Source organism: Pezoporus wallicus, unplaced genomic scaffold, assembly GCF_028554395.1.
Source record: "Pezoporus wallicus isolate ANWC-B61680 ecotype Strahan unplaced genomic scaffold, APGP_CSIRO_Pwel_v1 contig_8638, whole genome shotgun sequence".
NCBI classification, from domain to species: Eukaryota; Metazoa; Chordata; class Aves; order Psittaciformes; family Psittacidae; genus Pezoporus; species Pezoporus wallicus.
Genome location: NW_026638122.1, coordinates 1 through 15,909, shown reverse-complemented (window position 1 = coordinate 15,909; position 15,909 = coordinate 1). Strand labels below are relative to the sequence as shown.

Sequence of the window (15,909 nt, the reverse complement as noted above, 5' to 3'; positions counted from 1 at the left end):
TACTCAAGAAAAGGGTCCTGGGACGTGGGAATGGGGCAAACTCTGCTAAACATTGATAACAGAGAAACCTTTATTCGTGTCCAAGAGGTGCGAGAAGTGACTGCGATGCATACACGTGTACATCTGACCTAGTGCAAGCCACGGGTGCCCGCCGTGGTCACGGTCCCACAGCAGGGACATGGTGCTGTCCCCAGCCCAGCCACCGTGCAACTGGTACAGCTTCCATGGTCCCTACTCATAGCTCCTGGTGTCCCCATCCCTGAGCCCAGTGTCCCCATCATGGCTTGTGGTGGTCCCATCCCTTGGTGTCCCCATCCCATCCCTTGTGTCCCCATCATGGCTTGTGGTGGTCCCATCCCTTGGTGTCCCCATCCCATCCTTGGTGTCCCTGTCGGCTTGTGGTGGTCCTATCCCTTGGTGTCCCCATCCCGTCCCTTGGTGTCCCCATCCCGTCCCTTGGTGTCTCCAACCCATCCCTTGGTGTCCCCATCCCATCCCTTGGTGTCCCCATCATGGCTTGTGGTGGTCCCATCCCTTGGTGTCCCTATCCCATCTCCTTATGTCCCTATCCATGTTCTCAGTGTCCCCATCCCATCTCCCACTGTCCCCATCCATGTTCTCAGTGTCCTCATCCCATCTCCCACTGTCCCCATCCCCTGGTGCCCCATGCTGGCATTTGGTGTCCCCATCTCATTTCCTTGTGTCCCCATCCATGTTCTCACTGTCCCCATCCCATTCCCCACCGTCCCCATCCCATCTCTCCGTGCCCCCCTCCTGCTCCGTTGCGTCCCCATGCCCTGGTGCCTCCCAGCAGCGGTTCTCGGGGCGCAGGAGCTCCCTGGGGTTCCTCAGCTCCCGCAGGCGTCCCCCGGCCAGCACGGCCACGCGCTGCGCCCGCAGCGCCAGGGCCGCCCGCCCCGTAACCAGCAGCACCGAGCGCCCGGCACTCAGCACCTCCTGCTCCACCTGCGCGGGACGTGGGATGTGGTGACAGGGGGGCGTGGTGATACTGGGTATGGGGCATGGGGGTATGGGGATATGGGACATGGGGATATGGGACATGGGGGTATGGGACATGGGGGTGTGGGGATATGGGACATGGGGGTATGGGACATGGGGGTATGGGAATATGGGACATGGGGGTATGGGACATGGGGGTGTGGGGATATGGGGGTATGGGACATGGGGGTATGGGGATATGGGACATGGGTATATGGGACATGGGGATATGGGACATGGGGGTATGGGGATATGGGATATGGGGATATGGGACATGGGAATCTGGGACATGGGGGACATGGGACATGGGGACATGGGGATCTGGGACATGGGGATATGGGACATGGGGATATGGAACATGGGGATATGGAACATGGGGATATGGGGATATGGGACATGGGGGTATGGGGATATGGGACATGGGAATATGGGATATGGGGATATGGGACATGGGAATCTGGGACATGGGGATATGGGACATGGGGATCTGGGACGTGGGGGTATGGGGATATGGGGATATGGGACATGGGGGTATGGGGGTATGGGACATGGGGGTATGGGGACACTGAGAATGAGGACCCAGTGGACAAGGAGACCAGTGAGCAAGGGGACATGGGGATGCATTGAGACCATGGGGACATGGGAAGGGCCCCAGGGGACCAGGCACCAAGGGGACCCCAGGACTGGTGGCCATGGGAACCCAGACACCAGGGCCCCTCTGAGGACAATGGAAAGAGAACACAAAGGGGGCACAAAGGGGGCACAAAGGGGACACAAAGGGGGCACAGGTGTCACCTCCCACCTGAGCACTGGTCTTGGCATCCAGGGCGCTGGTGGGCTCATCGAGGACGAGGACACAGGGGTCCCTCAGCAGGGCACGAGCAATGGCCACGGCCTGGCGTTGTCCCCCGGAGAGCTGCGTCCCCAGGTCCCCCACCTCTGCAGGGAGGGAGATGGGGCCATGGAGGGCCATGGGGACCCATCGGGATGCTATGGGATACAGGGACGTGGGGACAGCCGTGTGGTACCGGTGTCGTAGCCGTGGGGCAGGCGGCGGATGAAGGGGTCGGCACCGGCGCGGCGCGCGGCTGCTGTCACCTGCGCCCGGCTCCGGCCACCAGCCCCATAGGAGATGTTGGCGTGGAGGGAGCGGGAGGAGAGCAGCGGTTCCTGGGGGACAACGGCCACCTGGGGACATGGGACATGGGGATATGTGATATGGGGATGTGGGAGATGAGGACATGGGGATGTGGGATATGGGACATGGGGATGTGGGGATATAGGACATGGGGATGTGGGATATGGGATATGGGGATGTGGGAGATGGGGACATGGGGATTTGGGACATGGGGATGTGGGGATATAGGACATGGGGATTTGGGACATGGGGACATGGGGATGTGGGACATGGGGACATGGGGATGTGGGACATGGGGATGTGGGATATTGGACATGGGGATGTGGGATATGGGACATGGGGATGTGGGACATGGGGACATGGGGATGTGGGACTGGGGACATGGAACATGGTGCTTGTCTGGTGACATGGGGAAGGCCTTGGGGACCTGTTGGTGATGGTTGGTGACACAGGGGTGGCCATGGGGACCCGTTGGTGATGGTTGGGGACACAGGGGTGGCCATGGGGACCCATTGGTGATGGTTGGGGACACAGGGGTGGCCATGGGGACCCATTGGTGATGGTTGGGGACACAGGGGTGGCCATGGGGACCCGTTGGTGATGGTTGGGGACACAGGGGTGGCCATGGGGACCCGTTGGTGATGGTTGGGGACACAGGGGTGGCCATGGGGACCCGTTGGTGATGGTTGGGGACACAGGGGTGGCCATGGGGACCCGTTGGTGATGGCTGGGGACCCATTGCTGGCACCTGCTGGCGCAGGTGGCGGTGCCGGTACGCGGGAAGTGGGTGCCCATCCAGCAGCACCCTCCCGCGGTGGGGCTGGTGCAAGCCCAGCACCAGGGACACCAGGGTGCTCTTCCCCACACCCGGGGCACCCACCACGGCCAGGACCTGCCCAGGGAGTAGCTCCAGAGACACGCCCTAGGGGACAGAGGTGATGTTCTATGGCCCCAACCCCATGATGAGACCCATCCGTGTCCCCATCCATGTCCCCATGACCCCATCCATGTCCCCATGACCCCATCCATGACCCTATCCATGTCCTCATCCATATCCCCATGACCCCATCCATCTCCCCATGTCCCCATCCATGTCCCCATCCGTGTCCCCATGACCCCATCCATGTCCCCATCCATGACCCCATCCATGTCCCTATGGCCCCATCCATGACCGCATCCGTGTCCCCATGACCCCATCCACGTCCCCATCCATGACCCCATCCATGTCCCCATGACCCCCTCCATGTCCCCATCCATGACCCCATCCATGCCCCCATCCACGCCCCCATCCCTGTCCCCATGGCCCAATCCTTGACCCCATCCATGTCCCCATCCACATCCCCATGACCCCTTCCATGTCTCCATGCCCCCATCCATGTCTCCATCCACATCCCCATGACCCCCTCCATGTCCCCCTGCCCCACCGTATACCAGTGCCCACCTTGAGGACGGGCTCTTGCTGCTCGGGGTAGGAGAACCAGACATCCTCAAGCTTGAGGTGACCCCGCACCTTGGGCTCCAGCGTCCCCTCCGGTGTCCTCTGCTCCTCCTCATCCAGGAACTCCAAGACCTTCTCCGAGGAGCCCACGGCCTTGGTCAGGCTGGGGTAGTAATTGAGCAGGACCTGGGGGACACAGAGAAGGGGACACAATGGGACCAGCACTGGGGACACAGCGGATGGGCACACGTTGGGAGAGGACATTGGGGCCACCTCGATGGAGCTGGTGAACTGCATCTGGTACATGAGGAAGGTGACCAGGTCCCCGGTGCTGATGGTCCCTGCGGCCACCATCTGTCCCCCGTAGTAGAGGAGCCCCAACTTCAAAGCCAGCGCCAAGAACTGGGGGACACGGATGGGAGGTCACCCAGCACCAGGGGACACCAATGGGGGCGGTCCCCTGTCCCCCTTCCTGGTCACGGGCACCTCCATAGGGACACTGAGCTCCCAGCCTTGCCCTGTGCCACCGCATCTATGTCACCATCACCAATGGGTCCCCATGGCCACCCCCGTGACCCCAACCATCACCAGCAGGTCCCAGTGGCCACCCCTGTGTCCCCAACCATCACCAATGGGTCCCCATGGCCACCCCTGTGTCCCCAAGCATCACCAATGGGTCCCCATGGCCACCCCTATGTCTCCATGACCTCAGAGCCCCCTGTGTCCTGCTGTCCCCATGTGTGTCCCCCCCCATATCTCCACATCCGTACCCCACTGATCCAGCCGGTGGCCGCGTACGTGAGTGCCTGGGTGGCCTCCAGCCTCTGCACCCGTTGCAGTCGCTCCTGGTACCTCTGCACCGCTCCGGCCTCGAAGGCGAAGCCACGGACGGTGCCCATGGCCTCGAAGGTCTCCATGGCCACCCCGGTGGCACCGGCCAGCGCCTCCTGCACCCGTTGGGACAGCCCCTGGGACAAGGAGCACACGGGGAGGTGATGGGGGGACATGGAGGGGACAGCACCCACGTGGAGGTGCCGATGTCCCGTCCCGTCCCCAATAGGTACCTGCTGGACACTGCCCATAGCCTGGGCGACCAACAGGAGCACCGGCACTGCCAGGAGGGTGGTGATGGCCAGCACTGGGGCCACCCAAGCCATGGGGAGCAGCAGCAGCATCGCCCGCGCCACCTCCCACAGCAGCAGCAGCAGCGCGTCGGCCACGGCCTCATGGGTGGCATCGACGTCCCCGGTCACCCGCGACGTCACCGCTCCGGCACCCAGCGCCTGTAACGCCAACAGGTCCCGGTGCAGGATGGCGGCAAAGGCCCGGGCGTGGAGGTGGCCAAAGACCCGGCTCAAGGTGCCCACGTAGGTGGCATCGCAGGTGAACTCGGTGACGGCACTGGGGTGGCATTGGGGGGGGGGGGGGGGGGGGTGGGTGTGTGGGCTCTGTTAGGGGGAGGGTGTCCCCTTGTCACCCCCTCTGAGCCCCCCATGGTGTCACTGGCCTACCTGGTGACCCCAAGCAGCACAATGGAGACGATGGTTGCCAATTTGTCCTCGCTGGCCACCCAGTCGGAGACGTGGCCGATGAAGTAGGGGACGGTGACCTCAGCTGGGGGCGTGGGGGTGTGAGGGATGGGGAGATGGGGATGTGGGAGGTGAGGGTCATGGAGATATAGGGACATGGGGAGATGAGATATGGGGATATGGGACGTGAGGGTCATGGGGATATAGGGATATGGGGAGAGGGGGATATGGGACGTGAGGGTCATGGCTATATAGGGATATGGGGATATGGGACATGGGAATTCCCCCTCATCCCACACCCCATTGTACCCCCCCATGGATCCTGCCCTCCTCAATGGCTCCTACCCCCCCCATCATGGGTCCTGCCCTCCAAGTACCGAGTACCGAGGCCACCATCAGCCCGGCCACGATCGTGCAGCGCCTTTGCTCGGGACGAAACAGCTCCAGGAAGCGGCGGGAGGGGTTTGGAGCCATTGGGGGTGCCCCGGGACCCCTCGGACCCTCCGGTCCCTCCGAGCATCGAAAGCGAAAGCGATCGAAGGCGGCTCTGATTGGTCAAGGGAGGTCGCGTCATCGGTTGCTGGCAGATGGAGCTGGAGCAGGATGAGGACGGAAGGAGCGGGGCAAAAAGGGGGCGGGGCTATAGGGGTGGTGATTGGAGGAAAAAAGGAAGGGGGCGGGGACTTGAAAGTGAAAGCAAACGGGTCCGTACTGGGAGCGCTGGTGTGGACTGGTGAGTGCCCCAGGGTGCTGGGCAGGGTGCTAGGGCTGTACTGGGAACGCTGGTGTGGACTGGGGAGTGCCCCAGGGTGCTGAGGCTGTACTGGGAGCACTGGTGTGGACTGGTCAGAGCCCCAGGATGCTGAGCAGGGTGCTGGGGCTGTACTGGGAACGCTGGTGTGGACTGGGGAGTGCCCCAGGGTGCTGAGGCTGTACTGGGAGCACTGGTGTGGACTGGTCAGAGCCCCAGGATGCTGAGCAGGGTGCTGGGGCTGTACTGGGAGCGCTGGTGTGGACTGGGGAGTGCCCCAGGGTGCTGGGGCTGTACTGGGAGCACTGATGGTGATGACCCCATTTGTGCCCCGCAGCGTGCTGAGGCTCCAGACTGGGACTGGGGGAGCTGTACTGGGAGCACACTGGTCCATACTGGTTCCGCACCATGGCTCTGCCGCCCACCCTGGCCACAGCCTCATCGCTGCTGCTGCTGCTGCTCCTGGACGCGGTGCTGGTGACCGCGGTGACCGTGGTGGCCCCGGTGCTGCCACCGTGGCCACTGGTGACTGCGTGGCTGGAGGCCGGGCTACGGGTGCTGGCGATGACCGCGGCTACGCGGGCCCTGTCCCTGCGGTGTCCCCGCGGTGCCGCCGTCACCATCAGTCTCACCCCAGCCGCCTTCAGCACCCTCCAGAGCCTCCTGGGGCCACCGGGCCCAGCGCTGCCTCTCTTAGCCATGGCCAACCCGTGGTGGCTGGTGGCGACCCACGGCGCGGCCGCGGTGGCCGCGGTGGCCTGGGACATGCTGATGCCAGGGGGTTCCGACGCAGCCCAGGCCGCGGTGGCCGTGCGGCAGCTCTTGGCCTTGGCGAGGGATGAATGGCAGCTGTTTGGTTGTGCCTTCGTGGCCTTGGCGTTGGCCGTGTTGGGTGAGTGATGGTGGGCTTGGGGTGGGCTTGGGGATGGTGGTGGTGAGCGTCACCCACCCGTGGTCTTGCAGGGGAGGTGGCTGGGCCCTACTGCACCGGGAAGGCTTTGGAGGCCATCAGGAGCGGGGATGGAATCACTGGCGTCGCGCTCGGCATGGTGCTGGCGGCGGAGCTGGGCAGGTTGGTGGGCACATGTCCTTGTTGGCTGTCTGTTCATCCATCCCTCATCCATCCATCATCTATCCATCCATCCATCCATCATCCATCCATCCATCATCCCTCCATTCATCATCCATCCATCCCTCATCCATCCCTCATCCATCCATCCATCCATCATCCATCCATCCATCATCCATCCATTCATCATCCATCCATCCCTCATCCATCCATCATCCATCCATCCATCCATCCCTCATCCATCCATCATCCATCCATCCATCCATCCATCATCCATCCATCCATCATCCATCCATCAACCATCCATCCATCATCCATCCATCATAGATAGTTCCATCCATGCATGATCCATCCATCCATCCATCCATCCATCCATCATCCATCCATCCATCATCCATCCATTCATCATCCATCCATCATCCATCATCCATCCATCCATCCATCATCCATCCATCCATCCATCCATCCATCATCCATCCATCCATCATCCATCCATCATCCATCAACCATCCATCAACCAACCATCCATCCATCATCCATCCATCATCCATCCATCCATCATCCATCCATCATCCATCCATCCATCCATCCATCATCAATCATCCATCCATTCATCATCCATCCATCATCCATCCATCATCCATCCATCCATCCATCCATCCATCATCCATCCATCCATCCATCATCCATCCATCATCCATCATCCATCCATCCATCCATCCATCCATCCATCCATCATCCATCCATCCTTCATCCATCCATCCATCCATCATCCATCCATCCATCCATCATCCATCCATCATCCATCCATCCATCCATCCATCCATCCATCCATCATCCATCCATCCATCATCCATCCATCCATCCATCATCCATCCATCCATCATCCATCCATTCATCATCCATCCATTCATCATCCATCCATCCATCCATCCATCCATCCATCCATCCATCCATCATCCATCCATCCTTCCATCCATTCCCGTGCCGATGGTACCCATGCATCCACGACGTATCCATGTCATCTCCATGTCCACCCCAGCTCCTTCTTTGCCGGCTGCCGTGGTGGCCTCTTCCTCTTGGCCCAAGCCCGCCTCAAGCTGTCAACTTCTACCCAGCTCTTCTCCCACCTGCTCCACCGGGACCTCACCTTCTTCCAGGAGACTCCAGCAGGTTGGTGGTGCCCCCATCACCCCCCCGTCCCCATCCCAGCGCCGGCACCGGCGCTCACCGCGTGCCTGTCACCGCAGCCAAGCTCTGTGCCCAGTTATCCAACGAGGTGCCGCTGCTGTGCGGGGCCGTGCCCAAGAGCTCCAACGTGGCCTTGAGGAGCCTGGGCCTGGTCTTGGGCTTGGGGGGCTTCATGGTGCTGCTGTCACCTGAGCTGGCGCTGCTGGCGGCGCTGACGGTGCCCCTCACCATCGTCACCAGGAAGGTCTATGATGAGCGCTACCAGGTGGAGTGGGGAGAGGATGGTGGGATGGGATGGGTACCAAAAGGATGGGATGGGGTGGGGCAGTGGAGACAGGATGGGTACCAAAAGGATGGGATGGTGGGGACACAAGAGGGGTGGGGTGATGGGATGAGGACAGGGTGGGATGAGGATGGGATGGGATAGGATGGGATGTGTGCGTCTCCATGGCCAGGCGCTGCAGCGTGCGGTGCTGGATGCCACGGCCGCCACGGCCGCGGTGGTGCAAGACACGGTGGCTGCCATGGACACGGTTCGGGCCTGCGCCGGGGAGGAGGAGGAGGAGCAGCGGCACTGCAGGGCCGTGACCGAGCTGCTGAGGCTGAAGCAGCGCCTGGAGCTGGAGCGGATTCTCTACATCCTGGTCCAGCGGGTATGGAGGGGGCCGTGTCTCCTGTCCCCCTCCCTGGTGTCCTACTTATCCCTGTCCCGCTGATCCCAGTATCCCGCTGATCCCGGCCCCGCAGGTGCTGCTCCTGGCGCTGCAGGTCCTGGTGCTGTTCCAAGGGTACCAGCTGCTCCGGGACGGCTCCTGCACCGCCGGGGATCTCAGCACCTTCCTGCTCTACCAGGCCAGGTTCAGGGACCATGTGGAGGTGAGGCCCTGCGATGTGGTGTCCCCTCTCCGTATCCACCCATCCCTTTTCTATGTCCATCTTCTCCATGTCCATCCATCTTCTCCATGTCCATCCATCTTCTCCATGTCCACCCATCCCCTCTCCATATCCACCCATCCCTTTTCTGTGTCCATTTCTCCATGTCCATCCATCTTCTCCGTGTCCATGCATCTTCTCTCCATATCCACCCATCCCTTTTCTATGTCCATCTTCTCCGTGTCCATCCATCTTCTCCATGTCCACCCATCCCCTCTCCATATGCATCCATCCCTTTTCTGTGTCCATTTCTCCATCTGTCTTCCCCATGTCCATCCATCCCCTATCTATGTCCATTTTCTCCATGTCCATCCATCCCTTTTCTATGTGCACCTTCTCCATGTCCATCCATCCTTCCCTTTTCCATGTCCCTCTTCTCCATGTCCATCCATCCCCTCTCCATATCCACCCATCCCTTTTCTATGTCCATCTTATCCATATCCACCCATCCCTTTTCCATGTCCATCTTCTCTATGTCCATCCATCTCCTTCATGTCCATTTCTCCATGTCCATCCATGTTCTCCATGTCCATCCCCTCTCCATATCCACCCATCCCCTTTCTATATCCATCTTATCCATATCCACCCATCCCTTTTCCATGTCCACCCATCCCTGCTCCCACCACCAGGCTCTGCTCAGCGGCCACGGCGAACTCCTGGCCAAAGCCACCGCCAGCCGCCGCCTCTTGGCCAACCTCCACCACATCCCCACTGGTGGCACCGGTGGCACCCAGCGCCCGGCCACCCTCCGCGGCCACGTCGCCTTCCACCGCGTCACCTTCGCCTACCCCACGCGCCCCGAGTGTCTCGTCCTGCAGGTACCTATGGGGAGGGGGGGGACGGACACCCCTTGGGCACCTGAAGTGCCCCATGGGTGATGCCACCCTCCCCATGTAGGACGTCACCTTCGAGGTGCTCCCCGGCGAGGTGACGGCGCTGGTGGGAGCCAACGGCAGCGGGAAGAGCTCTTGCGCGGCGCTGCTCAAGAGGTTCTATGAGCCCCAGAGCGGGGAGGTGCTGCTGGACGGGGTCCCCTTGAGGGACTACGAGCACCGGTACCTGCACCAGGAGGTGAGGGCTTCACCACGGGCAAATCCATCTCGGTGGCCATCTACGATGGTGGTGAGCAGGGATGGGCATGGATACGCACCACATCCTTGTCTCTGAATGGAGAGACGTGGGTTTGGCTGGTCGGATGGTCCCATTCCAAGAGTTGTGGTCAACCACAACGGGATGGGATGGGATGAGGCTCCAACTGGAAGAGTTAGATGGATCCTAGGAAGAAGAGGGTGGTGGGACATCGGAATGTGTTGAATGGAGAAGGTTTGGATGCTCCATCCCTTTCAAGGCCGGGTTGGATGGGGCTTGGAGCATCCTGCCCTAGCGCAAGGTATCCGTGCCCGGGATTCCATGGCTCCATTCCCAGGTGGTGCTGGTGGAGCAGGAGCCCATCCTCTTCTCCGGAACCATCCGAGACAACATCACCCTGGGGCTGGAAGGCGCCGGGGAGCACGAGGTGAAGGCGGCCGCCGCGTTGGCCGGAGCCTGGAGCTTCATCACGGACCTGGAGCAGGGGCTGGACACCGGTGAGTGCTGCTGGGGGGGGATAGGACCCCAAATCCCCCACATCCTGATCACATCCCCCCCCCCATTCTGCGCCCCATAGATGTGGGGCACAAAGGGGCACAGCTCTCAGCGGGGCAGAGGCAGCGCGTGGCCATAGCCCGGGCTCTGCTGCGCCGACCGACCGTCCTCATCCTCGATGAGCCCACCAGCGCCCTGGAGGGCGGTGAGGAGCTGGAGGTGATGTGGGGCTGATGATGATGGGGGGGGGTGTGGGGGTGGTGTCCCAGCCCCATAGCGGGTGCTGAGGGTGCTGCTGTCCCACAGCCATGGCGCTGGGTGCAGCTGGGGATCACCAGGACGTTGCTGCTCATCACCCACTGCCCACGGCTCCTGGCTGGGGCCGACCGCGCCGTGGGGCTGGGCCCTGCCATGGGGCCAATCCCTGGGGAAGTGAGGACACGGAGCCGGGTCCCTGCTATGGGGTGGTGATGCCCCCAGCAATGGGGAGCAGTGATTGGCAATAAAGCCACGTCTACCTGGGCCTGGTGATGTTGTCCGGGAGCATCCCAAAGGGCCGGGATGCAGGGCAGGAGTAAAGGGGGATTGGGAGTTGGACATCGGGAACGTTCCACCATGGAACTGTGGTCAAGGTGAGATGGGATGAGATGCAGTTTGGGGTGATTTAGGGCGATTTTGGGGTGGTTAGTAGGGTTTTTTTGCTGAGGGTCAGTGTGTTTTGGTGTGTTTTCGTGGGGTTTGGGGTGGTTTAGGGGTATTTGAGCGTGGGGTTTGGGTTGTTTTGGTGTGTTTCGTGGTATTTCAGGGTCTTTTGGGGTGTTCCAGTATGTTTTGGGGTATTTTAGGACTGTTTTTGGGGTGTTTTGTACTAACAGCCCTAAAATGCCCCCAGATGGACTGGAATGGAGTGGGAGGGACTGGGGAGGCCACTGGGGATACTGGGAGGGAGTGGAATGACCCCACCATGAGCCCTGCGATGCCCAATAACACCCCCTGTGCCCATAGGGACCCCCAATAACGCCCTTTCTACACGTGTTACCCCCCCATTGATGTGCCACCCCCCCAAAAGGCTTAAGGGGATCCCCCCCATGAGATTGGGACCCCCCAAAGAGGCACCGTTGAAAGGGGGGGAGTCATTTATTGCCCCCCAAATAGGTCTTCATTGTAGACAATCTGCGTGCGCTTGTCCCTGTGGGAGCCCTTCGCGCTGTTCTTCACCGCTGTGGGGGGGGGTATGGAGAAGAAATGGGGGTCAGGGGTGAAGGGGGGACCCCATTCTTACCCCATAGGGGGGTTATGGGGTCCCTGTGACCCATAGGACCCTCCAGAGCCCCCCAACGCTCACCCAGGGACCCCCACAGAGACTTCCCGGTGGCCGCATCCAGCAGCGGCTGCTTCCGGGCGATGCTGACTTTGAGCTGCACGTCCTGGACCACGGCCCCATTCAACTGGAGGGGGTAAGGGGGGGGTGGGTGTCAGCACCCCAAAACTCCCCCCATAGAGCCCCACATCACCCCCAGGGGCCCCCAAACCCCCCCCCCCCCACCTCGGCAATGGCCTGATCCGCTGACTCCATCTTCTCATAGGTGACAAAGGCACAGCTGGGGAGGGAGAGGGTGGGGTTACATCAGGACACGCCCCCTTTGACCACGCTCATCCAATCAGCAATGTTTTTTAGCCCCTCCCACTCCCTTTAGCCCCGCCCCTTAAAGGGAAGCAACTCACTTGTAGCCAATGGGGTTGAAACTCAATGGGGTTGAAGCTTGACCCCTCCCACTCCCTTTACCCCCGTCCCTTAAAGGAAGTATAGCCAATCCGGTTGACGCTTGACTCCACCCCTTTCCCTTAGCCACGCCCCCTCCCCGAAGCCCCGCCCACTTCCTGGGGGTGTCCATGGCCAGGTCGATGATGGCTCCGAAGGGGCCGAAGGCTCCGCGCAGCAGCTCCGGGCTCAGCTCCACTCCGTGCACGTACAAAGTGTTCCCTTTGCGGGGGGGGCGGCGCTCGGGGAACGAGTCCGACCCTAGAAATAGGGGGGTGGGGGGGCAAAATGGGGTGAGGGACCCCCAAAAACACCCCCCTTGCTGCCCCCCCCCCCCCCCCCCCATACTTCGGAATGGTCCATCCCGGTCCCGGCTCCGCTCCTCCGGCTCCGGGTCTTGTTCCCACTCCAGGCGCCGCTCCCCTCGCTCGGGGGGGTCCCCCCTTGAGCTCGACCCCCCCTCAGAGTCCCGTAGCCTCTCGCTGGCACTCACAAAACTTGGGGGGAACGGGGGGGGGACACCCCAAATTAATGGGGGGGGTTCAACATCAATGGGGGGGACACCCCAATTTGGGGGGGGCACCTTTACCTCTCATAGAGTGACTTCCTCTGTGGTCGACGCGACTGAAAGTGGGGGGGTGACACACACATGGTGATGGGGGGGACCCCCAAAATGTGGGGGAACCCCCCCCCTTCCCCCAGGTACCTCTTGGGTGTCGTCATCAGCCGAGATGCTGCGTTGGAAGGGCTGGAAGGTCGGGATCGGGCCCTTCTCGGGGTCCTATGGGGTACCCAAGGTAATGAGGACCCCTCATGGGGTTTGGGGGGGAAGGGGGGGATATTGGGGGGGGGGCCCCCACCTTAAGTTTGCCCTCGAGGGTCCGGGAGCGTTTGAACCCCGAGTTCTTGGTCTCGGCTTTGATGGCGCTGATGGCCCCCGACTTCACCAACAGCTTCGCCTGCTCCGTGGCCATGGCCGTGTCCAGGGGGGGCTGATCCGATAGGGCTATGGGGTGGGATGGGGGTCAGAGACCCCTATGGGGACCCCCAAGTGTGGGGCACCCAAACCCCCCCCCTTCATTGATCCCCAAAATCCCCCCTTGGGAGCTCCCAAATCCACCCAGGGCACCCAATGGGACCCCCAAATAAACAGGTTTGGGGGTGTAGGGGGAAGCAGCCCCTTTAGCTCCCCATAGGGCCCCCAAATGAGCCCCAAATGAACCCAAATTCCCCCCCCCCCCCCGCCCTATAGGCTTCCCCCCCCCCTCACATCGCTTGATCCCCCCCTGCCCGCTGGGTCCGGCCGCATTCTGCTGCTTCTTCAGTGCCAACAGCGCCTTCTTCTGCAGGGAGGGGGGGAATGGGGGGGTCAGGGGCACCCCAGCACACAGAGACCCCACAGAGACCCCACAGAGACCCCACAGAGACATAGGGATGCACAGAAAACCCCAAACCCCATAGAAACACCCCCACAGCCCCCCATTAAGTCCCTCAACTCCAATAGCCCTCTATAGACCCCTTATAAACCCCCATAACCCCCCAACAGCCCTCCACAGAACCCCATAACTCCCAATAAAACCCCATAGCCCCCCCCATAGGCCTCTATAGACCCCTTATAAACACCCCCATACGCCCCCAAAGCCCCTAATAAGACCCCATAAACCCCAATAAGACCCCACAGCCCCCAATAACCCCCACAGAGACCCCCATAACCCCCAATAAGAAACCATACCCCCCCAGCCCTCCACAGACCCCTTATAACACCCCCATAACCCCCAATAACCCCCCATAGCCCTCCATAAACCCTCCCATAGTCCCAACTAAAACTTCATATCCCCCCATAGCCCTCTATAGCCCCCCCATAGCCCCTAATAACCACCCATAGACCCCCATAACCCCTAATAACCCCCCATAGTCCTCCATAGACCCCCCATAGCCCCCAAAACCCCTAAGAACCCCCACATAGCCCTCCATAGATTCCCATAGCCCCCCTTAGACCCCCATAACCCCCAATAAGACCCCATACCCCCCCATAGACCCCTCATAACCCCCCATTGCCTCTAATAACCCCTCATAGCCCCCCATAACCCCACTAAGACCCCATAGACCCCCCCATAGCCCCCTTTAAGACCCCAAAAACCCCACCTATAGCCCCCCATAACCCCCACTAAGACCCCATAGACCCCCACATAGCCCCCACTAAGACCCCATAGACCCCCCTATAGCCCCCAATAACCCCCACTAAAACCTTATAGACCCTCCCCATAGGCCCCCATAACCCAAGACCCCATAGGCCCCCCATAGCTCCCCATAACCCCAAATATGACCCCATAGCCCCCCATAAGACCCTATAGACCCCCCATAGCACCCCACAACCCCCAATAAGACCCCATAGACCCCCATAACCCCCAATAAGACCCTATAGACCCCCCACAACCCCCAATAAGACCCTATAGACCCCCGTAGCCTCCCATAACCCCCACTAAGACCCCACAGACCCCCCCATAGCCCCCCAATAAGACCCCATAGCCCCCCCATAACCCCCCACCTTCTTCCTCAGCTTCGCGAACCGCTTCTGCAGCGCCTCCTCCTCCTCCGTGAGCCCCGGGGGCAGCGCCAGCATCGCGGGGGGACCCGGGGGGTACCGGTAGGACCGGGGGGTGGGAACCGGGAGGTACCGGTAGCACCGGGCCGCAGCAGGGATGGACCCCACGCTTTCCCACAGTGCACCGCGCTCACTTCCCCTTCATTTGCATAACCTGCCTAGCGACGGCCGCCGATTGGCTGGGTGAGGGGCGGGGCTGCACGCTGATTGGCGGAGACAAAACGAAAGCGCGGGGAAAAGCGCAAAACGCTTCCGCCCGGTTGCCGGGGGATGCCTCGGGGACTTCCGGTCCGGCCTCCCAAGTACTTCCGGCCTGCAGCGAGGGCAGCGGCAGAGTGGTTCCGGGCCATGGGGTGAGCACGCGGAGCGCGTCGGTGGGGCGTAAAATACCCCTAAACCACCCCAAAATCCCCCTAAATTACCATAAATCCACCCAAAACAACACTGAAATACCCCCAAAATACCACAAACCCCGCAAATAGCCCCCAAAACCCTAAGATACAGTGAAATATCCCGAAAATACCCCCAAAATATCGCAAAACCACCCCAAAATATGGAATACCCCCAAAATACCAAAAACCTCAAATACCCCGCAAATATCACAAAACCACCCCAAAACACCTCAAAAATCCACTGAAATACCCCCCAAATCCCACAAAACCCCAAACTACCCCAAAAATACACTGAAATACCCCCAAATCACAGAACACCCCAAATCAAACTACCCCCAAAATACACTGAAGCCTTTTAAAACACCCCACCAAACCCCCTGACCAGGGCATTCAGGTCCTTTTTGGGTCCAACTGGGCTGATTTGTGTCATTTTGGGGGCAATTCCATGGAATCCCAGCTTGGTTTGGGATGAAAGAGCCCAACGCCACGGGGCCCGTTGCCACTGGAGCACCCCAACC

The 15,909-nt window shown here is 60.9% G+C and overlaps 3 protein-coding genes across 3 annotated transcripts; 1 reads left to right on the top strand and 2 right to left on the bottom strand.

The window, feature by feature from the left end:
* Positions 1-675: 675 nt before the first annotated feature.
* On the bottom strand, positions 676-5,617 carry LOC130599263 (antigen peptide transporter 1-like). The gene is made up of 10 exons (XM_057409593.1): positions 5,482-5,617; positions 5,087-5,189; positions 4,640-4,976; positions 4,346-4,543; positions 3,849-3,977; positions 3,579-3,761; positions 2,886-3,059; positions 2,028-2,187; positions 1,802-1,938; positions 676-966 (listed from the first exon to the last, which is right to left on the bottom strand). Exons 1-10 carry the CDS (start codon positions 5,576-5,578, stop codon positions 691-693), a joined length of 1,794 nt encoding a protein of 597 aa, XP_057265576.1. The 5' UTR covers positions 5,579-5,617; the 3' UTR covers positions 676-690.
* Positions 5,618-5,777: 160 nt separating this feature from the next.
* Positions 5,778-11,103, top strand: LOC130599265 (antigen peptide transporter 2-like). The gene is made up of 12 exons (XM_057409596.1): positions 5,778-5,837; positions 6,193-6,747; positions 6,819-6,927; positions 7,967-8,097; positions 8,175-8,380; positions 8,571-8,768; positions 8,863-8,991; positions 9,678-9,866; positions 9,946-10,119; positions 10,475-10,634; positions 10,715-10,851; positions 10,939-11,103. The coding sequence occupies exons 2-12, from the start codon at positions 6,264-6,266 to the stop codon at positions 11,101-11,103; spliced, it is 2,082 nt and encodes a 693-aa protein (XP_057265579.1). The 5' UTR covers positions 5,778-5,837; positions 6,193-6,263.
* Positions 11,104-11,754: 651 nt separating this feature from the next.
* NELFE (negative elongation factor complex member E) lies at positions 11,755-15,052 on the bottom strand. The gene is made up of 10 exons (XM_057409592.1): positions 14,943-15,052; positions 13,665-13,737; positions 13,255-13,400; positions 13,101-13,175; positions 12,984-13,018; positions 12,743-12,891; positions 12,511-12,655; positions 12,179-12,233; positions 11,978-12,080; positions 11,755-11,852 (listed from the first exon to the last, which is right to left on the bottom strand). The coding sequence occupies exons 1-10, from the start codon at positions 15,015-15,017 to the stop codon at positions 11,770-11,772; spliced, it is 939 nt and encodes a 312-aa protein (XP_057265575.1). The 5' UTR covers positions 15,018-15,052; the 3' UTR covers positions 11,755-11,769.
* Between the last annotated feature and the right edge of the window lie 857 nt (positions 15,053-15,909).